Here is a 23,270-nt window from a genome sequence, read left to right on the forward strand (position 1 = left end):
TTGCATTTCCTAGTCAAAACAAGTAACTAGTTATAGTTACTTTCCCTAAAAAGGTAACCTAATTACTTCTTCATAAAGGTAATTAGTTATCAGGGAAATTACTGTATTGAGTTACCTTTTTGAAAAACCGTGTAGGTAGTAGGACTTGTGATGTCCGTGAATGCAGCTTGCGTGTGATTGGTGGAGAGTAAGGAAGTGTTGTGTGGGTGTGGCGAGAACGCAGAGAATGTGTGCAAGTTTGGAACTGTTGGAACTGAGAACTGTTGACGTTTTAAGGTCATAACGTTTTTATGTGTTTTTTTTTTTTTTTTTTACAAAGAGCGTTAGACTCGCTGTCTTGGCCGGCACGCTACAATAATAAGGCGCCACATTTCACTTTTGGTAACGGCGTTGTAATTTTATGAAATTACTGGAAATCAACGTTTTAAACGACATTTTTACATTTAACGCCGTTACCCCTTACACTGTTCATGATGTTTTAAACACGTCAACGCCATTCTTTATTTTTTGTCAGGCACTATGTTCGACAACCCCGGGTCCTTGTATTTTGAAACACGTCGCGGTGAGAAAACACCTAGCAACGGTGGCCGAGGAGAGGAGGAGGAGGTGGGCATGGTTATCGTCCATTTATTATGTTTTTGGTGACTTCGTTGTATACAGTTTCTTTCATGGTTTCACACTGATACAGATTAAACACACACTTTAAAATTCAACCTGTTAAACGTGCCTATTACCGTTTTATATCCCTAAGAAGCTAACGTTAGCATGACTGCCTCAGAATGTACTGTCATCTGAACACAATTGATGTTTTCATTTCATTTGAGATCTTGAATAGAATTTAGTGTTACTGCCCCGAAAACACACTGTGTGTGAATGTGTAGATATTACTGAAGTCATGTCACAGCTATTTATGTATATCAGAGAAATAAATGTACGACGCCACTTTCAAAAAAAGTTGGGAAAATAATACTGCACTCTAAGGAGAGCTGTCAGCTATAAAAAAAAAAAAGCACTTCAAAATGGAACGTTTTGAGTCACTAATTCCGCTAAGGATTTTGCAACGGTGTATGCATTTACATGCTTTAGTATAAATGTAAAACTCTACCTTTTCTTGTCATGATGTCGCTAAATGTAAAAAAAATCCCACTGATGATGAACGTAGCATTTTGCACTCCCTTGAAACTGCGCATGCGCACAGCACGTTGTAAACAATGAGCCCAGACTATCAGACCTCCTCAGCTTTGTGTGTATCCAACAATTTACCTGTGTAACACTAACGACGACTTCCCAGAGCTTATCGTCACGTACAAAACATGTTACTCTGTGAGTATGAGTACTCATTTGTTACAAGATGTCATCAGCTGCACTTTTAATTTTTCTTTATCGCCATCATCACCCCGAAGACGAGTCAGATTTGTACGTTGCAGCCTGAGAGCCCACCTCGAATGACATAGTTGGGTGTGACAGCATGCGATAACCGAGTAATACAGGCGTAGTTTTAAAAATCGACATACATATCGATAGTCATCGTCCAAATTGCATGCTTTTTTATTCAAGATTTCATCAGAGCCGCTTCCACCATGCTAGCTTTTCCATGCTCACTACCCGGCTGTCCAACCTCACTGATTTGATAACACTCTAGCTAGCACAGGCTAACTCTACATTTGTATAGTTTTTATACTGACTCATTGAATACACTAAGAGGGCTACAAGTGTCTTAACATCTCTACCAGAAACTGATATGTATATATAAAAAAAAGCACTTGGAGAGAAGAAAGACTGCATTTCTGGAGCATTATTAAACATTTTCCATCACAGTTGTCCAAGGCACCAAATAAGAATTGTGATCATCCCACTCGTAGAATTTCTGCCAGATGCCTTGCAAGTATAGAGTACATACTGTTAAGCATAGTCCTTGCAAAGCAACAGGACTTCCAAGGGATTCACAGCCACAATTTTGAAAGTCTTTGGGACTGTTGTTGCACACGATGGTAGAGCAATGTATATGATTTCCATTTTGCCTAAATCTAAGTCAGAATGGGCGGGGTGTTTTATTATTTGTAATTTTGTGGACAGCGCACAGTGTCATCTGTGACAGTTGTATAACTAGTCTAAATAAAGACAATATATTGCTTGCTTATATATACTGCTGTGTTCCAGGGAGCTGAAGAATGGAGGCAGTTTTGACCAGGCTGAAGGGGCTGACTGCTGATGAACTGCGTGAGGAATTTGCTCGAGCAGACCTGAAGTGTGGCCCCATTACAGCCACCACTCGCGCTATCTTTGAGAGGAAGTTGGCCCGAGTGCTCGCCGCTCCAGAAAGCAGTGCCGCCGAATCGGACAACGGGTCGTCTGCAAGGGGCACAGACGGCGTGGCTTCAGTTGCAGACCATGCCAAACCTTTACCGTATGCCACCTCAGCTGTTGCAACAAGCAGCAGCCCAAATGAGGAGCTGGACTTCGGCTACGGTGTGGGCCTCAACCCGCCAGAGGAAGACGAGATCTCGGCAAAGACTTCCAACAGTTGTCAATCCACAGTGGAAACTCCTTCAAAAGCCACACAAGTACCAGCTTTTTATTATGGAGTTTGTCCACTGTTAGAGGATATTTTGTCTCGGAATGGTAAGAAAGATTTGTGGCTATATCTTTGACAAACGTATTTTCAACAGTTAATGTCAGATCATCCCATCTTCTCACCTGTACAGTGGATCCCTGCATTACGATTGTGATTTAGGTATTCACAACCCTGAAAATTTGCGGAATTTTAGTAAAAAAAAAAAAAAATCTCCAAAAAACAGGCAGTTTTTCCACAGAAAATGTGATAATACAGGTTAAATATACATTATACTATACATATAACACTTTTAGAAAGCCCACAATTTATACATGTTTATTTCTTTATGCTTCACTGATGTTTTTTCATCAAACTTTGAGATTTGGTTTTGTTCTACGGTCTTTGAACGCACCATTCCTGTGTGTTCAGAAACAAAAAGTTGTACGAAAGCACTAGCTTCGACAGTCAATCCTGCCTCAAAACTTGGAGTGAGGTGAACACAAGTTAATATATTATCGTTACTTGCTATATCAGCGTGGATTATGTAGACACGTTGTGGAGAAATGCCTTCTCTAGCCTACTAGCCTGATGACCAGGCTAGTAGCTACACTGTGACTCTGATTCCATCTGTTCATGGAACATCTTACATTATCATTCATTAGTGGTGAGTACCTATACAATTTATACTTCAAATGTGGTTAAGTGTGTGAGGCTTAAACCTGGATTGTGTCGCAAGTGAACAGTGACAATCGAAGAGAGAAAGGGGGGGTTCTGGAGCTGAACGTTATCTAATAATTCCAACAGTCACTTGTATTGCAAATGTTGACCCAAAATCGGAGGAGAAGGTCAACATAAAGCTGGCAGGAGGATTTGCAGGGGGCAAGGCTGTGTGTCAAAATAGACATTTTTATGAGCATACCAATTACTTGTGATTTTTCGGCATTCACTGGTGTTCCCGGAAAGTAACCCACTGGGAAAAGCTGGGCTCGACTGTCAGGTGAAAAAATATATTTTGTAGTTGAATTTTTGGCCTTTCACTTCACTTCCAAAGCCAATAACCACAATTTATGCTACCTAAATTGATGATCAGCTTAACTATTTGTGCAGCACTGCCTGCTGCAGCTCCAAACTTTTGTGCTGATTCTTAAATGTGTGTTTTTAGAGAGAGCACACGTGTATACCGATAAGAAAGATGCCCTTCAAGCTGTGAAGGTGATGAAGGGTGCACGCTTCAAAGCTTTTTCCAACCGTGAGGATGCTGAGACGTTTGCCAAGGGGATGTGTGACTATTTCCCCTCTCCCAGCAAATCTGCAACCTGCGTGTCTCCTGTCAAACCAGGCCAGGCACTCAATAAAGGTAAGTGGAAGAGTATTGGTGTGAAAGTGTTATCAACATCATGAAGGCATGTGCTGTGGATGTCAGCTGCAACTTAAAACACATTGTTGTCCTGTGAGGCTTTCCACTGTTAAAACCATGTCTGAATTTGTACACTCTACATTCAGTAACATTTTCATTACCTTTTATTTCATTATAATGTTGTCTTTTTCTATATACAGTATTTCATTTTTAGTGTGTTTGGCATTGTTTGTCATCCCCATTGCTAAACCCTCACTCTTGTCTTGCTCCTCACGCCAGACAACATGGAGGTAGATACCATTAACCGGGAGCGGGCCAACAGTTTTAAGAGCCCACGCACCCAGGACCTGACAACCAAGCTGAGGAAACCTGTGGAGAAAGGAGATGAGGCAACCTTCAGTGAGCTGGTCTGGAGCAACCCACGCTATCTCATTGGTTCAGGGGACAACCCCACGATTGTGCAGGTGATCATATGAAACACTTCAATTTCACAGCCAAATGTCCAAACTGTCTTGGTATGCTGAGGAATTAAAAGTCTTTAAGAAGAATTAAAAATAATTTACTGTTTTACAAACAAACAGAAGAAATGGTAAAGCTCTTTATTATTTCTTCATTAACCCTTTAGGCGCCAGAGTTTTTTCTGTTTTGACATGACTATTTCACAAGATTGTGGCTTGAAATGGTTAGAGATAAAGGTATACTGTAAATAGAAAAATCATCAGTATGACCCAAGGTTTGTGATGGGAGTACTCATCTAATGTGCGTATTATGACATCACCAGGCTCAGAATTTGTTAGATCCCTGTCGCCACGATAACGGCTCATCAAAATGTCTGATCCACTTGTGATACTCTTCCTCATCTCTCAAGAGAAACCAGCCATCATCATCATCATCATCATCATCATCATTTACAGTGGTATCTTGAACACCACTGCAGCCTGTACCACCATTTTTATTGCTATTTATTGCTATTACATAGATAGATATAAATTATCCAGCTGTCTATCTATTGTGTCTATGAATATTCTCATTCATCCAGGTCATTGTATTCTCAAGTCATGTCTATCTATTAGCAGTGTATTTTTTGCCGAGGAGTCTCCCATGGATGGTACCCCGTATACCGATATTTCCGCCTTTTTTTTTTTTTTTTACTCGCTCTATCCGTGTTTTGACAACCCACCACGTCCCCTCCTGCTACCCCAAACACAGTCTAGAAAAGCATCACCTCAAGTATGCTGCGTGTGGACTGTCATGGCGAACAATTACATACGTCAAAGCCAATTACGCAAATGAGTCCATTTGCAACCCACCACCACAAATAGATTGCATTCCTGTGGAAAAGACTGTATAGGTGGTCTAATAAATGTGTTAAGCGTTTTCTTAACAAAAGGTAGCCCCCCAACATCCTTCAATGTTTCTATATGCGCCCCTTGGTGGAAAACATTTGGAGACTCCTGGTTTAGCCAAAACCCTTGACTGGTTAATCAATTACGGGGATGTCTCACTATTTGTCTATGTAAAATATTGAATGATCTCCACTTTAATCAGGTTAGGTAATATGGGTCCTTTTTACTGTTAACATGTTTGTGCTCAGGAGGGCTGCCGGTATAACGTAATGCATGTGGCGGCCAAGGAGAACCAGGCGGGCATCACCCAGCTTCTGATAGACACCTTGGAGAACCCAGAGTTCATGCGCCTCATGTACCCAGATGATCAAGAAGCCATGCTGCAGAAACGCATCCGTTATATTGTAGATCTTTACCTCAACACTCCAGATAAGGCCGTAAGTTGTTGGGCTGCATTAAAAACAGATTCTCCTACTGGTTTTCTTTTCACTCAGTGTTTTTCCTGTAGGGTTTTGAGACACCGCTCCACTTTGCCTGCAAGTTTGGGTGTCCAGAGGTGGTCAATGTGCTGTGTTCGCATCCAGACACTGATAAGAACTGCAAGAACAAGGATGACTTGAAGCCTTGTGATGTACGTGTTAACCAAATCCCCCTTATTATTATTATTATTATTTTTTTTTTTTTAACACAGAGGAACCTACTTAATGTGTTAACAAGCACTGGGTTTGACAAATCCAGGTTGTAGTTTTGCTCAGCAGGGTTTTTGAAGTTGTGACCTATTGGCTGTCTTTCTAAATCTTTTGGCTGCACATTGTATGCTAAATTTAGCTGAGCACAAGCAAATTCTTTCCCCTGCTAATCCAGCAATAGTTGTATTGTCAGCTGTGTGTATGATCAACTGACACTTTTTTTTTTTTTTAACCCTTCTCTTAGATCATTTGTAGCAGAAGGAACAAAACCCCAGAGGTGAGGCAGAAAATAAGTGATTATTTAGAAGGTAAGAACAACCCCCACCCCCAAGTCTTACACTTCATCATTGCTTTGCAGTTCACATATTTGATTGTCTTCATTTGTAATAATTTTATTGCCATTGCTTACCTATCACAGACCCACTGATTTTGTTGTTTGAGATTGAGTCAGTTGAGCAGTGGTGCTGGTATTATGCGCAGTTAAAACCAGCCAACCGCAAATAATAATAATAATTAAAAAAATACAAAAGTAGTATTATTTGAATACAGTAAACCCTTGTTTGTTGCGGTTAATTGGTTCCAAACCCGACTGTGAATTTCTGCAAAATAGGACAATCCTTATTAATCCTTATTTATAAACAGAAAATGTTTGAGCATAGAAAACCTGTTTATGACTTTGTAAATACGGTTTTGAGCATTAGTGGAGCCCTCTCGATATGAAATAACACCTCTTTAGTCAGCTTTACATTCGTATTACCCAACGTAGACATAACAGAAAACATGCCATGTAAGACATAAATAAGAGTCAACTGTGTGTTCCGGTGACACGGACAGGAAGTGATGTCGGGGGTTCAAAGATGAGTTACCTTGCTGTGGATTACAGCTACATCAGTAGCCTGTGTTAGGAATTATTGCTTGTTGTGACATAATTAAAATCTGCAACAAAAGCCTGTTGTTCTGGTGATCAAGTCTGGTGGTTGTCTGTCTCACTGAATTTACTGATACCAAGTGACCAGTGTAGAATACTACACATCATCACGTCTTTGAATGTGTCTTCTGAATGCCTTATGGTTGTATTTTCATTCATTTAGCCATTATTATGCTTCAAAATGCTTAATTCAGCCAGTAAAATACATCAAATTGGCTTAACTATGCATTTTTTTTACTAATAATAGGCTGCATTCAACCATGAAACAGCATGGTTTATTTATTAATATATTTTTTGAAAAACCTTGATAACCGCAAAATTTGAACCGCAAAGTGGCGAGGGATTACTGTACAATATGATTTGTCACAATATATATTGTAATAGCACTGTGTAATTATAATTTGACCTTGAAGCATTTGCATAAAGTGAGTAAAAACCCTGAAAAGCAAAAACAGGCATGTTCAGAACAACAAAAGGAACTTCCTTCTGTCGCTTCTTTTTGTCATTTTTTTAACGCCTCATATACACAACTGAGTTGCCTACAAGTGGTTTTAAATGGGGGCGTCGCCCACAGCAGCACCCGCTAATCATCGAGAAAAGCGATACGGGCCTTCATGTCAGTCGCCAAAAGACTTCATTAGATTTGTCACTAGTCGCTTTTTTAAGTATCGAGAGGAAATATAGCGGCAAAGTCACTAAGTTGGCGACACCGATCCCTCCTGCTGCATCTTCTTATTCTCTGGCAGACCAGGTGCATTACATGTGTTTATAAGCAGAGGCGCACGAGTAGCTCCAAATCTATTTGTGGCGGGCCACAAATAAATAAATGAATGAATGTATGGAAAAGACTGGCACAGTACAATAGCATATTATCATACAACTATTTTGACTCTGGCCCACCTTTCTTTATGCTTTCTCACAGACCGCTGCTACATCCCCTTGCTGAGAGCAGCAGACAACACCTCTCATCCCATCATTGGTTCCTTATGGTCACCTGAATCCTCAGAAAGCCTCTCACTGATCCAACGACACACAAGAAGCCCCATGGATCCACTGATGACTGTCACAGCCTTTGCTGGCCCACTAAGTCCTTCTAAAGCAAGTCCTAACTAACTTAATACTGTAGCTGCATTGAACCGTGTTCATCTTTTGACATGTCTCATGTTTCAATTATTGGCCTGATAATGTTTGTATCACTGAAATGTTAGTTGACCAGACATTATTGTGTTCCCCCTGTAGGCAGATGACTTTCGCCGCTCCTGGAAAACCCCGCCTAGAAATCGAGCAGAGCATTTCCATAACATCCTCAAGTCCGATCCTGACCGTGGAGCAGAGAGAGTTGGCAGGCAAGTCCAGTGTCATTTATTGTTTCAAAATAAAATGTTTAATTAAAAAAAAAACAGGCATTTTAATTTAAATAAAAAAAAAAAAAATACTATGGTATCTATGAATGGACTCTCAACATAATGTCACGCCGATAACTGAACTAGTCATAAATGACACTAATGCAGTGATTTATAGGTTGACCAAAGAATAAGAGTAATCATAAGTCTTGAATACGTTTTGAGAGCATTAAGTGAGATTTTGAACTAGTCATGTCTTTGTAAGGGGGTAACCTTACAAAATGAGCAGTGGATCAAATAGTCATTTCCCCCACTGCATAACTATATATTTGCAATAACAGTCTAAATAGTAAATTCATGTTCTTCCCACAGAGATCTGGCCCATGAGATGGGTCACCCCTGGGCTGAGTATTGGGACTTCCTTGACAGTTTTGTTGATCTATCATCAACTGAGGGACTTCACAAGCTGGAAGAATACCTTAGCAAGAGGGATTTCTGTCCACGGACTCGCGAAGAAGGGGAGAATGAGACCAGTAACCGATTTAAAACACCCTCTCCAGGTAACCCCACTCATTCTGTTAGTGAAGAAATTAGTCCCAGAAAGGGAGCGCTCAATTTTCTTCTCAAACAAACATCTCCTTAGAAGGTTAAGTTAAATTTCTTACAGGTTTAGTTAAGTGTATTTTCTACATAGCTCCAAATTGCAACAGAATTCATTTAAAGATACCTTTCATATTGTAGAGGTCTATACCAAGTCCTTTTATTAAACTCAATAGCCTTATTTGTCTTTTGTCTCTACATGGTCATACATTTACAATTTCTCCTCTGCACTCTGTATCATGCATGGAAGGGCCATCACATTTATTCAATGACAGGACTTTGTCACGTGTGCAAATGTACTCTTAGCCTTTAGCATTATTTGGGAGTCTTCCTATTGAGTTCTATTTTGAAAGGTGGCAGGTTTCAAATGTGTGGTTGTCAATCGTCTAATGAACAGCCACTATAAATATTTTTTTAATAAGCTATAATGACTGTGTGCAATTGTTTCTCAGTCTCTTAATGGGTTACAGAAAACAGAAGAATATAAAAGGCCAAAATTGTCAAATATTTAATAGGACCTCCCCTTATAGTACACTTACTAGAATTTGTCACAGTTCTACCGAATATTTGCCGAGTTCTTCTCAAAGGAATGCATTTTTAAAAAAGGTATTTATGACTGTCATAAAATAACCCGTGATAAAATAATTGATGACGGGTTACGTCCCGCGCCCGTCAGCGAATGGCGAAAAACTGCGAGTAATTGACACGCCCATAACAAGGTCTATTTTTGACACATGGCTCGCTCCCCCACCTCCAAAGCCTCCTGCTACCTTGACATTGATGTCATCCTCCGATTTCAGATAAACACTTGCAATAACGTGATTTTGAGTGGAATTATTAGATTAGATCCAGCTCCAGAACCCTCTCCTTCTCTCTTCAATTGCCATTGTTCACAATATGCCTCACACATTTATCAAATGCATTGAAAGTATAATATGTACACCATAAAATGATCCATGAAGAGATGGAATCAGAGTCACAGTGTAGCCAGTCACAGCACACACATAGGGTGCATTCAAGGACCGCCGTCTAAACTGCGAAATCTCAACGCTTGATGAAAAAACGATCATTGAAGCATATTCACATAAACATGTAAAACTTTCCAACAGTGGTACACATTTTACCTGCATTATCATATCCATCCATTTTCTGTACCGCTTGTCCTCATGAGGGTCACGGTATGCTGGAGCCGATCCCAGCTGTCTTTGTGCGAAAGGTGGGGTACACCCTGGACTGGTCGCTAGCCAGTCGCGGGGCACATTTAGACAGACAACCATTCACACTCACGTTCATACCATAGCAAATTTCAGCATATTTATGGAATGTGGTAGGAAACCGGAGTACCCGGAGAGAACCCACGCACACACAAGGAGAACATGCAAACTCCACACGATCTCCTGACTGTGCGGCCAACATGCTGGCTGTGCGGCCTGTATTATCACGATTTATGAATTATTACCGGCCTGTGGTGAATGAGATCTGTGAAAAAAACAGCCTGTTTTTGTAGGGAACATTTTTATTTTTACCAAAAATCTGTGAATTTGCAGGGCAGTGAATGCTATTAATACTGTAAAAGCAATCTACAACAAGAAAGTTAGGGATGGCCTTCCATGACTTTTGCACAGTACAGTATTCCATCTGGTTGCAGGCAAGCCCAAGAAGTTCTGCAACTCCATCTCTGTTGGTGCCTTCCTGGATGAAGGTGAGGACATCAGCCTGGAGGAGATCAAGAACAGACAGAACGCAGCGCTCACCAGCATCACCTCCTCTGCCGCATCCATGGACAGCCTGAAGGGAGCAGTGGGAGGCCACGACTTCCACATCATGCCCATGGGACCACAGTATTGGGGGGCTGACCTGATCGAGACTGCTGCTGAGCAGGACCTCCTGTGTTGCTGCAACGGCGGCCTCTTGTCGCCCGGCGTGGTCTGCAAAAACGGGTCGTGCACCTCCTCAAGAGATAGGACTCCCAATGGAGAAAAGGTATCTCCTCGGAGCTCCCCGTCCTCCTCCAGCCTGCTGTCACCTGTCTCCAATCTCATGGTGGAGTTTGAGCGCATGTCCCTGCAAGAACCCCCGAACAGCACTGACGGTTGCAGGGAAAGGAGGAGCAGCGGCGGGAGCCGGCACAGAGAACCGCTCGAATCCTTCAGCATCGCCTTAAGCACAGACATGAAGAGGCTTTCTCAGAACAATGAAGTCCTGAAGGGAGGAGGCACAGAGGAGCGGTGCAGCAGCAGCTCTGAGGAGTTCTTTGAGGCAGAGGACGGTAGCCTGGAAATGATAAGCAGGACAAGGGGGGCCACTTCAGGGGTACGCAACATCTGTGCAAGATCGAAATCGTGGGACCACGGTGGGAGGGACCTGAGCAGCTCGGGGTCATCAGCGTCCTCTTATAAATCCTTGGACAACTCCCATGAGTTCCTACCAAGGACCCCGGCTCACATCAGAAAAGGACTGTTTATCAGTGGGTGAGTATCTATTAGGGATGCTCCAATCAGGGTTTAATGCTGCCGATTCTGATAGTCATCATCCACAACGGACAACGATCACATGGATTAATTATACATTTTTAAATCTACAGTATTTATAACGCTATTGGCTAATAGTAGAATGCTCATAATGCTATCATTAATAGTGCTATTGGCCAGAGGTATAAAGGGGAAAAGTCAGGACAATTCCAAGGTGCCTTGACTGCCAGGGGACTCAAAAATTAGGAAATTACTCATAAAATTAGTAGTAGGGGGGACCCATGGGAAACTGGTGAAACTTCCAGAGCCTTCTTTAGGGAGACTTTGGATGTGAGACTACATTGGTGGACCTTCAAGGTGAGTGCCAGAGACTCTGTGAACTCTGTGTCTTCCACTGCTAAAAAAGGCCGGTCATCTAGTTCGATGAATTCAGTTATTTTTCGTGTTATTAGCTCAGCTCAACTGTCACACACATACTCGCGAGTGTTAGCCCTGTGGCTACATTAGCATCCATTTCAATGATGATCACGCAGTGAGCCTACTCCGTCAGTTGTTTGCTCTTCAAACGCTGTATTGAAATTTTTTTAACGTGCTACACCCGCAAGATAGTTTCCCTGGCACGTTTTGGTAGTTAAGTTCCACACGGCAGACATGATTGGTATTGTGGGAAGAGTGGGTGGACGATGAAGCCAAAGATGTTTGGTAGGTTTAGACTCTACACTGCACGAAAGGATCGCTGCAGGATGCAATAGTGCTAGCCACAGGTGATTGCCGTTGAAAGTGGAAAACGATCCCACGATTTTTCACGGAAATCAGCCGATACTGATCGGCGGGCAATCGATCGGAGCACCCCTGGTATCTATTTTTATTTACCCTCTACTCAATGATGATGTTGATGACAGACGTACTTTTTGGATTTGACACAGGGATTCTCCTACCAAGTGGGACAGAGAGGTGTTGTCAGCAATGAAAAGTGTGGAGGTGGATCCTCAAAACTATCCCAGCATTCACAAATGGATGAGCACAATGAAGTCCTACTCTGCCTCAGACATGCAAAGGTCAGTAGGCTTGCTTAATACTTGCTTATAGCTTTTACATGGCTTTATCTGTAGTGGTGGTGGTATTAGGTTTCTTTCCTCTAGTGCAAAGAATTCCAAAAAGCACTACAAGCAGCTAGTTTTAGTCCTTTATTCTAAAATGACACCCAAGATAAGGAGAACAGGAAAAACTGGTGTCTCATTAATACACGAACGGGCACGGCAAATTAGGTAAATACTACCAACTACTGTATTTGGCATGGCTACTTTAGGAGCTAAGACACTCACATCTTCCCTGTGGAACACATATGTGAACAAGATGACCTCAGCCCTCCGTTGTGGGAAAACAGTGGCATCACATACACGTGAATGCCCAGGAGATATAACGCTAAGTGCTTTGTGAGGTCTGATTTTTTTTTTTTTGAGGAGGCATTTTTGTGATACAAATGTACTCTTTTGAACGCATATTGTTTTGAGAAGCCAAACTCTTTACTTAAATGGCCCCAGCAACTGGGCGGAACTACGTTCTTCATCACCGAAATCCAACCAGATTTGGACTTAGGAGACCAAGTGGAGGGTAAGTCGCTGTTAATGGACGACACTGCTGATGGGGATGTCATACAACTTCATGTCAAAAAAATCCCAAATATCACTTTAAAATGGAGTGGTGAAGAAGGACAAGGAAGGCAAAAACTTACCACTTCCACACTGAATGGGAGGAGAACTTCATGTCAGACAGGCCATGGCTGACTCCATGCAGTGTATCGGTCATCTAATGTCATGTCTTGATAATGGAACATTACTGACGCCTACTGGCCAGAATATTACGTATACCTTTGTCTTTTAGTATTTTTGGACGGCATAGTCAACCACGAAACGGCAATCATTTATTAATTGATACATTTTTGGAAAACCACGATAGAGTGAGGGAGCGATAATCGAACCGTGATATCGCGTGGGACGACTGTACTTCCCCTCTCAGTTTTGAAGGACGTGGCTAGATTATGTCGTCAGAATGCATTATCGTGATAGTGCGATAGAGTCAAAATCTATCAATCGATTAATGCATGATGAATTGATTATTTAATTAATCGGCAACTATTTTGGTAGTTAGTTGTTTTTGATTCAAATGTAAATGTGTGATTTCAGCCTCTCAAATGTGAATATTTGTGAATTTCCTTCGTCATCCATGCAAGCAGACCTGTTATGTTTGTGCTTCAGGCCAAACAAGGTATTCACACACATCAGCTTTGACTCGGGGAAAACAGTGATGGACATTTTTACCTCTTTTCGGATATGTTTCGGACCAAACTGCTAACTGTTTCTGTTAGATTGATGTTAATTTGATCCGTCTGGGGCCTAACCGATTACGTGATTAATCGAAACAAGATTCACATTAATCGACTAAGAAAGTAACGGTGAGGTGCAGCCCTAGCTTATATCTTTTATGTGGTATATTGTTTATATTCCCATTCATTCCGCTGAGGCGTCGACTTGAGTCATGCGACTTGGACTCAAGTTAGACTCAGGTCACAATTTAGATGACTTTGGACTCGCCTTGATAACATCATCAAAGACTTGCAACTTGGACTTTGACATCAGCGACTTGAGATTTGACTCTGACTTTAGTCTGACGACTTCAAAATACTCGAGATTTTCAGTGAATGCGTTGAGTGAAATGTGTCCCCGTTCAAGGTATTCCGCTAACGTGATCGCTATGTAATTTCCAGCAAGACACCGTATTTTCCCACAGTATCTGCCTCATCGAATGCATCTATTAACGTCCAACCAGGGATAAGAACAAAGGCTGTGGATCACATTTCAGTGCACTAAATGCTGAATGCTGTGCCAACACTCTTCTTCTGTGACGTCTTGTCACACTGGGCTTATTTAAGAAATAAAACAATTCAAAATGCATTCATTGTATTTGTCAAATTGAATACATTGTTAAAATGGCATGATACTGTATTTGGGAGACACTAAACGGTTCTTATACTGTAAGTTGAAAGGACTCAAACGTCAAGCCTATGACTTGGGACTTGACTCGACTTGTCTTGCCTTGACTTGGACTTGCATGTCTTTAGTTGAGACTTAATTCAAGTCTTGAGATTAAAGACTTGACTCTAAGTTACTTCTATTTCATTGGACAAACCCCAGCAAATCAGGTGCCTCATCAACACGTGTCATGAAATGTGCTCAGCAAGTGAACTGAATGATGTTGACTTGTGTCCAGTTGGCCGAGCCCTGCAGTGGTCAAACCGCGACTCAGGATGCAGCATCAGACTCCCGGCTCCCCAGCGACAAGCGGCCTCACGTCTCCCTCCGGTCGCTTCAGTCCCGCCCGCCACACCGCCTCGCCGGACTTCAGCCCGAGCCGCTTCAGCCCGGCCAACGTGAGCTACATCCAACGCATCCGCCTCAAGCACTTGAACGAGCCGTCGCTCTGAAGCGCCGATTCTTCCCGCACATCGGACCACCGGGGTCCTCCTTAGCGTCCACTACCAAACAATTTACAAACCGGAATAGTACGGAAGGTTTACGGCACATGCAAGATTTTTAAAAAATTTGGATGGAGAAAAAAAAGAGTATGTATATGTGTGTACTTTATGGGTGCATTGAAGGTAGTGTTATTTGTGACAAGTGTGTGTCATAAGTCAACATTTTTGGATGTTGTGAATACAAGCCGCACTTACAGAAATGTTTCAGTGTGGGGTCAACATATTCTTAAAAGGAATATTTTACAAGGTTTCTTTTGTATGTTGGTCAGTAGCACAAATGTTTTTGTTTTTTTTTCTAAATGAAAGGTGTTGAATCAACTGCCATTTCCTGCGGTTTTCTCAGTTCAAAACTTGCCTTAATTTTCTGAAGTGATGGACTAGTCCTGTCAGTTTGGACACACACACACACACACAAGACACTCTAGCTCACATCCGGATAACTTACTGGCTGCAAGGTTATATCGCAAATGCGGGGAAACTGAGATCTTCCATGCTTATTTTATTCTTTAATAAACTGATGTTTCTGTGTTTTCTCAGTGGGTTCAGGATGTCTTGACTTTTCCTTTCTGGAGCCTTGGTGCAATCTTTATGGACTTTTCAACACAACAGACAGACAGGAGTCCCGTGTTGTTTTGCAACTGTGATGTTTCTTTTAACCATCAAATGTAGAGTAAATGAAGCCAGTAACTTTTCATTGTACTTAAAATTTTAATAAGGAATCTTTGTGTAAAAAAACAAACCCAAACTGATTAACCTGGGGATGAATTCTCTGCTGTAAGAGGATTAACATTTGGATAACATTTGTTCTGAATGTAACTTTTTGGCGAAGTCGACCTTTCTCAGAGTACAAACACCTTTGCTGAGATTGTGCTGTCACGTGTGTGTGCTCTCAGGTGACAAGAGAAACAATTATGTTTCTGAATGTGCAAAGCTTTGCAAAAATGCACCTAAAAACTTAAAACCATGCTTCTTGTGCTTTTTTTTGTTGTTGTTGCATAAAGTAACTTTTGATGGTGGATTCTCTTCCTGTATGTCAAGAACTTGTTTGCTTTCAAGTAGTCAATAAAACTTCACTCCTTTACTGCGACGTGTCTACAATAGTGCTTTTCAAATAGTGGGTATCAGTGTTATTTGTAAGCGACTTCGGGTTTGTTTGTAAAATTGCTTGCAAATTCCCAACTTATTTATTTTGGGCTTGTTTTTAGAAAGCGAGTCGTTTGTTTCTCTCGTGAGACCTGGCAACAATGCTTTGGCTCCCGCTAATGTTTGGCTTCCACTTGCTTGATATAAAAGAGCTGTGATTTTACAAGAATGAAGTCAAACTATTAAGAGAAAAAAGTTCAAAAATCTTGTGGGAAAAATGTCATTTTGAGTAGCATAAAGATGAAATACAGTATTAAGAAAAAAAAAATTAAAAAGTCATATGAGAAACAAAGTTAATTTCTGGAAAATTAGGCTGAGGAAAGTTAAATTATGGTAGTCAAATTATTCTGGGAATAAAGACAATATTACAAAAACATTTTTAAGAGTGTGAAGAAGAAAGCAGACATTTGGAAAATTAAATAAAACCCTGCGAAAATGAAAAATAACAGCAAAGAGCTTAGCTCATACTAATGTGCTTTTTCATCAATATCACAAAACTGAGATGCAGTTTTTTCTCAAAATATACAGTATATTACGTCTTTGCATATCTACATGTATTGGTTTACAACTCAAAAATCGCCCTTGGATCCTTTTTTCATTATTCAGTATGTGACCCTCTGTGGAAAAGGTTTGAGCACCCCTGCTTTAATATAAAATCAATGACAAATAAGTGATCATGATTTTATTCACCTGTACTGGACCACACAAACAATCACATACAAAAACTTTTTTTTTGGTTTAGAAATCACTCAGTTGTATAAAAATCCTCAGTTACATTCTGTTGGCTTGGACGCAATCACAACGACGCCACCGCAGTCCCTCAAGCGCACATGGCGGTGGTTCAAGAACAAATGTGTGATAACGAGCAGAAGACACTTAAGGAGAAAACTGAGCTTTGACCCCGTGACTGGGCCGTCATCTCCACTCAGGTCCCAGAAGAGCGCCGTGTTGGCCAATCAGGTCCGTGTTAGTTTATCCGGCGGCATGAATCCCGCGTCTCCCAGAGTTCTGAGCGCCACGCGTCCACTGGGGCGGATGGTGAGCCACGTGATGCTGCCGTTGTTCAAACCCATACGTAACCAGCCTTCAGGTGGAAACTGCAGGGCCCTGAGAGGAGAGGAAAACACCTTTTACTGTCCAGTAGCCAAAAGAGACAGTGCAGTTCTACAGTGCATTTGGAAAATATTCAAGAGCGCTTTTCAATGAATAAAATCCTTTTTTTCCCCTTCTACACACAACACACCATCATGACAACATGAAAAAGGGTTTTTGAAATGTAAAAATAAAATCACATTCATAAGTATTCACAGCGTCACAAGCTCATTCATTTTTTAGTACATTTGCAAATACTTCAAAATAACTTTTTTCATGTTGTCATTATGGGGCATTGTGTGGAGAATTTAGAGGACAAAAATGTGTTCCATTTTGGATTAAGGTTGTAGCATAACAACAAGTGGACAAAGTCAAGTGCTGTGAATACTTTCCTGATGCGCTGTAACGCTATAAAAGACTACAGATGAAAACGTATGTGTGACATGGAGGTGACTACTCGGGAAGAGGTTACTGATTGTTTTGTTTTTTTATCGGCGAGCCCAGCAGGCGGAACAAACCTGCAGACAAAATAACGGATGACGTTGGCATGGCACACGATGATCTCGTAGCTGTCCTCCTTCTGCTTGGGGTCGGCCCGGTGGATGTAGCGGCGGAAAGCTGCCTCGATGCGTGCGCCGTCTTCGTGGTACTGCTGGAGGACGGCAGAGAGGTTGAAAGCTACCGCCATAAGGTGAAGGTGTTCTGGTCTGAACCCCCTCACCTCTACACGGTCACATGTCACATGATACTGCAGTGTGCCGTCAATATTGTGTGATATGGAGGTTGTGACCGCTGCTTTGTTCGAAAAGCCAACAGGCCACACTGTGGAACCCGTTTATGTCAACGCCACTCGGACCGACTTGTAGTCAGGGGAGGCAGGCTGAGGCTCGGCTCAGCTAATCTGCGTTAACAAACAGACTCATTTTCCATATTAATGACCCCTTTGGGTCTCAAATGTGATGTCGTAGTGTCATGATTACGAGAAGAAAATTTACAGGAAGAAAGTCGATATAGTTGAAAAATTAAAAAAAAAAAAAAAACAAAAGCAGAAATGAGCCATCAAACGTTGCAATGTGCTCCGTTCCTGCTACGTTGTATTCGTGCTTCCAAGCCTTCAAAAACGTGAGCAGCACAAATCTAGCGGACGTGCTACAACGATTAATCTGAGAGGGTGCAACTTCTCTCACCACAGCGTCGGGCTTCCAGTGGGTGACGGGTGGAACCGGCTCAATGGGCGCGCCCTCGCGGAGCAAATCACAGCTCAGCAGCTCCACACCTGAACCCAGCATACAGCAAATGGACGAGAAGAAAACGTGTCAACTGTTACTGCATTTAGAAGTATGACAAGACAAACGTATGGGAGACGCAGCGTGTCATCTCTCCGATACCTGGAAGGTGTTTGCTGATGATGTGTGCCGTCTCTGTGGCTCTGGCCATGCTAGAGTGGACCAGGACATCATATTTCAATCCCAGCGCCGCCAGTCGATGGCCTGTCAACTCAGCCTGCTCTCGACCTGTGCAGACACGCAGTAGGGAAAAGTAAAGAGGTATACCATGTGCAGGACAACCGGGCCACAGCATGCATTCCAAAACATTCCGTACGTCTGCACAATCTAATGAAAGGCTGAATCAAATATTCTGCATTTACAAATCCAACAATGCTTACGTATTAATTGTATAAATGATAATAATATTGTTTCTGGTGCAGAACTACTGCACTGTGCAAAAGTCTTAGGTCACCATTCCATGTTAAAGCAACACTTTAATATGACTTCCATGTTAAAGCAACACTTTAATATGACTAGTAGTGTTTCCCGTTCATTTATTTGTGGAGGGCCGCCATGAATACATTGGGACGGCCACAGATAGATTAGGGGATACTTTTTTAAAGATTTGGTGGTTCACCCTCACTCACGAACGATTGTAATGGGACTGTCTGTGTAACCTGTCCTACAACTCCGTACAGTAGATGGCATCACGACTCTGCTTCTTGACACTCCTCATACTCGCATACCACAGTTGACTTGGCACCTGCTCATCTATCTAGTGCGTTATTAGATGTACAATACACGTGTACATTACCTTTCATATTAATGCACACTTACATGGAGCATTCATTTTATTTTATTTGTTTTAAATTGACCGTGCATGTAGTAACAAGTAAAAAAAAAAAGAAATTCTCTGTTGTGTTTATTCGACTTCTTGAAAAACCTGTACATATGACTATTAATTTAGGAACTAAAAAAAAACTATTATTTAAAGATAATAAAGCAGGAAATTTGCGCAACACAAAGTTACCGCCGCAGAAAAAAACGATGCAACAAAGAGGCCATGGCATCGCATCACAAGACCTACTAAACGTCCAATCAAATTGCTCTGATGTCATTGCAGGACTATATGTGTATGCTTTCTGGGAATCGATCTAAACTGCTGTGCAATATACAGTATATATATCAAGAGCCTTGGATTGATTTCTTTCTTTGGATTTAAGTCTCAATCACACAATTTCTGCTGGATTTGGCCAGTTTAATAATATGTTTACTATTGTGGTCGTTTGTTGCAGTGGAACAGAATTACACAAGATGGCACAGTGATGTTACACGGTGACATGAGAGGGGGAAAGTATTCCGCCACCCTCCCAGCATGATACAGTACCACTGCAAATGTAAACACATTGGGAAATAAATCCCTTTCTGATTGTGTTGATTAAACGTGAGTATTAGTGGGATTGCAAAGGCTGATTTTTCCTACACTTTCCTACTGGATCTCCAGCTCCTATGCACACACTGTGCATGATACTCTGCTGTATTACTGCAAGCTCCCTGGCTTTGTGGATTATTTCTAGTCTCATTTCAAGTCGTTCTTTAGTGCAAGGTGGCGGCTGTCACTGATTACTTGTAAGAGGCGCGATCGCATGAATTAAATGACAAGTCTTAATTACACACGCGGATGCAGTCGCGGGTAAGCAAGCGTTCTGAGGGTTTGACATTTGGATTACTTTAGTTTTTGTATTGTCTATTATAAGGTGTCATCTACTATAAACATGTGTGAGGAGCGATCACATTCTAATACCCCACCTATAACTAACTTTATTTTCCTATATAGCACCAGATCACAACAGAAGTAATTTTAGGATATGTAAATGTCTGATTGATGTGAACGCACCTTGACGTGAGTGTGATTGGTGGATAAGGACAAAGCGTGAGTTGAAATCTACAAAAACGGGCGCTTCAAAAAAGCATTTGTGTCACTGTCAGTACGCTACGATACCTTTCACATATGACAGGTCTATACATTGTTCTTTTATTAAACACACTCACCAGACTTATTTGTCTTACTTACATGACAGTGTGGACTTTCTGTCTCTATGGTCGCGTTATAAATTTCCCACCAGGAGCAGTCGCATTAATTAAATGACACCTCTTGGAGTCTTCCTAGTGTTTTTTAATCTGATAGTTAAATGTTACTGTGGAGGAGCGACTGACTGCAATACAGGTGGCAACTCTGCGTGTGTGTATGTGCACGTGCATGTTTGTGCTCCACACGCCTCCCCTAAAGCTAGCAACCTATGGGAAACAGGGGACTTGCGTGTGTATATGTGCATGGAATTATGCTGTGTGCTGGCCCAGCTATCCAAACGTGCCGTACTTGACCGCAGATCCACGTGCTCACACTTAGCCAAACGTGCAACGCTTTATGTATGAAGGGGACCAGCAAGGTATGCTTAACCTAGTGTGAGTCCTCCCTAATGTTGTGCACGTCATTGAAGTCTTATGGCTCCAAGTTAAGGTGAGACGAAGCACACCTAAGGGCGTGAGGATGCGCTCTTTGTCGCTGCTCCCGCTCAGGTTGTACTGAGAGTGTCTAATGAGGAGGATGTTGCGTGTTGCTTTCGGTTTGCCGTTGTCTTGCTCCGAGCTGGGGTCTTCAGTTGCACTCTCTTTCTTCTTGCCATTGGTCAGTGCAGACGGGTCTCTCCTGGAACACAGCGGTGATCACAAAGGATTACTTGTACTAGTGGCTTTGTCTCATATCGTTAACCTAAGCCATTGGAAACTGGGTTAACATTAATAGATGGCTACCAACCACAAATGTGGACTTTAGCGATGTTTGCTTTGACTGAAGGAGAATGTTTACACTTTTTTGTATAATAAGCTTCTGTTAGATAATAACATTTATAGAAATCATATAGACATGACAGCTAGATTAATATAATGACAAAAATGACACAATTTAAAGATCTTACTTGTCCCAGTTGAAGTCCCACGCGTGCCCAGTCTGGACAGGCGTGATGCCCGCTGGTGTCCACGCCGGCTGGGCAGCGTCCAGCACGGACAGACTCAACCAGCGGCCGCCCGCTTCGCTTTGCCTCTCACCAAAATACCCACGGGAGTCTGCAGCGGCGGCCGCAAGCACCAAGGCGGTGGAACTTCCAGCAAGGCCGCAAATAAGTTTGAGGGTTTTCCTGCAAAACATGATCTTCTTAGCCCCTTCAGCTGCTAACGAATGCTAGCAAATTAGCTAAGCCGTAGTGGTGTGTCGTCAATGCCTAACGCGCCTTTCCGGCGACCCAAAGTTATTTGGTAGCTAAACTACGTTAATTGTTAATATCAGCAAAACATTCATAGATAGACACTCAACACACCTCTATTAGCGACAACAGTATCTTACAAAGTAAAACTATAGTGCGTCGCCGACCACGAAATTGAAAGGTAATCTAAAGCAGGTTGCTACGGCATCCCGTTTAGGTCAAACTTCACAACGACGCCCACTAGGGGGCGTGCTTGTTGAGGAAATGACATTTAGAGTCTTGCAGTCGCTTCGATTTGTCTGCGCTTACTGCAGTGATCATTATTGATTTAATCAGAAACACAAATGTAGAAAAAAAGAGTGAATAGAAATAAACACCGTGAAATAAACACAAAAATCCGTCTTTTCGTGTACTAGCCGGCTCAATTGAGTCTGACGTGGCTGACTGCATGGTTAGTATGAAACGTGCATAAATGTCAGCAAAAATACTTTCTCCACCGGAATAAAGGCTGGTGAACATTAGTGCATGTATGGAGACACTTGCAGCGGAGGCTCCACCTTTTATAGCGGTCCAGTGACCTCACCAATGGGCTGGATTGGAAGGGTGGGATTTCCAGGCTTTCACAGCGTTGTTCCTGCCTCCAAGGATCTCTGCACAGATTGGACTGATTGTACCTGTAATCGCACCAGAAAGGCCACATTGGATCCGTTTTTCCATGCAATTCCAAGCGGGATAAACAATTAAGGAATGTGGACATTACAGAATGCCCACCAGCGCTGGAAAGAGATTTAAACCCACCAAATACATCCCAGTGTCCACAGCCGCCACTCTCCTTGTGGGATCGACCACTTTATTTTTCGTTTTCACGTAAGTTGCACATCGCGTTTAATGTTCTTATTTGTGCATGTCCATGCTGGGGTTGTGTGTGGATCAATGCGGCTCCGAGGTGGCTTTGCAAAACCTCCCCACGGAGCGTTCGATCAGCGTGCATATATGGGAGGCAAAGTTGCCTTAAAGCCGTGCAAGTTGAAGGGGAGCAGCCATCGAACAAGAGCTCCATGCTCTGTTAGGCCTCGCAAACTCACAAAAGCTGCCTCCTTTCATCTGCTGGTTGAATTAAAAGTGTTGTATTGCCTCAGAAGGTTACCATAGTCACTGGCAAGTCATAATAATCCTCCCCAAACCATTAGCCCATTATGTTAGATATAAATATTGCTTTTATTTGGAGAATAACAATTGTTTGGAGAGTAATTGTGCTTTCTGAAGTAATCCAGACCAACAGGTCAGTCTAAGGAGACTGCATTTGGCGGATGATGCCATCTCAGCATCACTATCACCCAAAGTCACCTCCCATCTGTAGACCCCTTTGCTCAGATACTGTATCTGGCATTGCCTGCATGTGACTAAGAAACCAGCCCAATCTACTGAGATCCAATTTAGGAAGGTGTAAAATGAACAGTATTTCTCCTATGGTGGTGTAATTTGCAGTGGTGCGCCATACTAAGAGCTTTTGTCTTGTCCCGATGTTGTAGGAACCAAGCCATAGAAGGTATCCAGACCGAAAACCTTAAGGAAACATCATGCAAACCTCCAATGGAGGTTTACATGTGCTAAAAAGTCAACTAGCTAAATCGGATTACTTCCTGCATCCATTGTTGTGTGCTTCCATGTGCATGTGCTA

General features: G+C 42.1%; 3 protein-coding genes across 5 annotated transcripts in view; 2 read left to right on the top strand and 1 right to left on the bottom strand.

Moving 5' to 3' along the window:
• The first annotated feature begins 218 nt into the window (after window positions 1–218).
• ankle2 (ankyrin repeat and LEM domain containing 2) lies at window positions 219–15,894 on the top strand. 2 transcript variants are annotated; one of them, XM_054774902.1, is made up of 13 exons: window positions 219–606; window positions 2,161–2,622; window positions 3,717–3,911; window positions 4,191–4,375; window positions 5,506–5,694; window positions 5,766–5,888; window positions 6,191–6,254; window positions 7,797–7,976; window positions 8,118–8,220; window positions 8,590–8,777; window positions 10,466–11,288; window positions 12,215–12,346; window positions 14,559–15,894. In XM_054774902.1, the coding sequence occupies exons 2-13, from the start codon at window positions 2,172–2,174 to the stop codon at window positions 14,770–14,772; spliced, it is 2,847 nt and encodes a 948-aa protein (XP_054630877.1). In that variant the 5' UTR covers window positions 219–606; window positions 2,161–2,171; the 3' UTR covers window positions 14,773–15,894. The 2 variants fall into 2 exon arrangements, with proteins under 2 accessions (XP_054630877.1, XP_054630876.1); XM_054774901.1 differs by lacking the exon at window positions 219–606 and adding an exon at window positions 894–1,323.
• Window positions 15,895–16,633: 739 nt separating this feature from the next.
• pgam5 (PGAM family member 5, serine/threonine protein phosphatase, mitochondrial) lies at window positions 16,634–21,821 on the bottom strand. Of its 2 annotated transcripts, none has more exons than XM_054774397.1 (6): window positions 21,305–21,821; window positions 20,864–21,036; window positions 18,447–18,572; window positions 18,246–18,334; window positions 17,577–17,707; window positions 16,634–17,073 (listed from the first exon to the last, which is right to left on the bottom strand). In XM_054774397.1, the coding sequence occupies exons 1-6, from the start codon at window positions 21,532–21,534 to the stop codon at window positions 16,923–16,925; spliced, it is 900 nt and encodes a 299-aa protein (XP_054630372.1). In that variant the 5' UTR covers window positions 21,535–21,821; the 3' UTR covers window positions 16,634–16,922. The 2 variants fall into 2 exon arrangements, with proteins under 2 accessions (XP_054630372.1, XP_054630371.1); XM_054774396.1 differs by having other exon boundaries at window positions 17,577–17,710.
• The window catches only part of zdhhc8b (zinc finger DHHC-type palmitoyltransferase 8b), an 86,813-nt gene continuing 85,145 nt past the window's right edge, over window positions 21,603–23,270 (top strand). Inside the window, exon 1 of the mRNA XM_054774391.1 lies at window positions 21,603–22,456. Coding sequence (XP_054630366.1) covers window positions 22,353–22,456 — 104 coding nt within the window. The 5' untranslated portion in view covers window positions 21,603–22,352. The remainder of the gene's footprint in view (window positions 22,457–23,270) is intronic.

The sequence above is a fragment of the Dunckerocampus dactyliophorus genome, chromosome 4 (assembly GCF_027744805.1).
Source record: "Dunckerocampus dactyliophorus isolate RoL2022-P2 chromosome 4, RoL_Ddac_1.1, whole genome shotgun sequence".
Lineage (NCBI taxonomy): Eukaryota > Metazoa > Chordata > Actinopteri > Syngnathiformes > Syngnathidae > Dunckerocampus > Dunckerocampus dactyliophorus.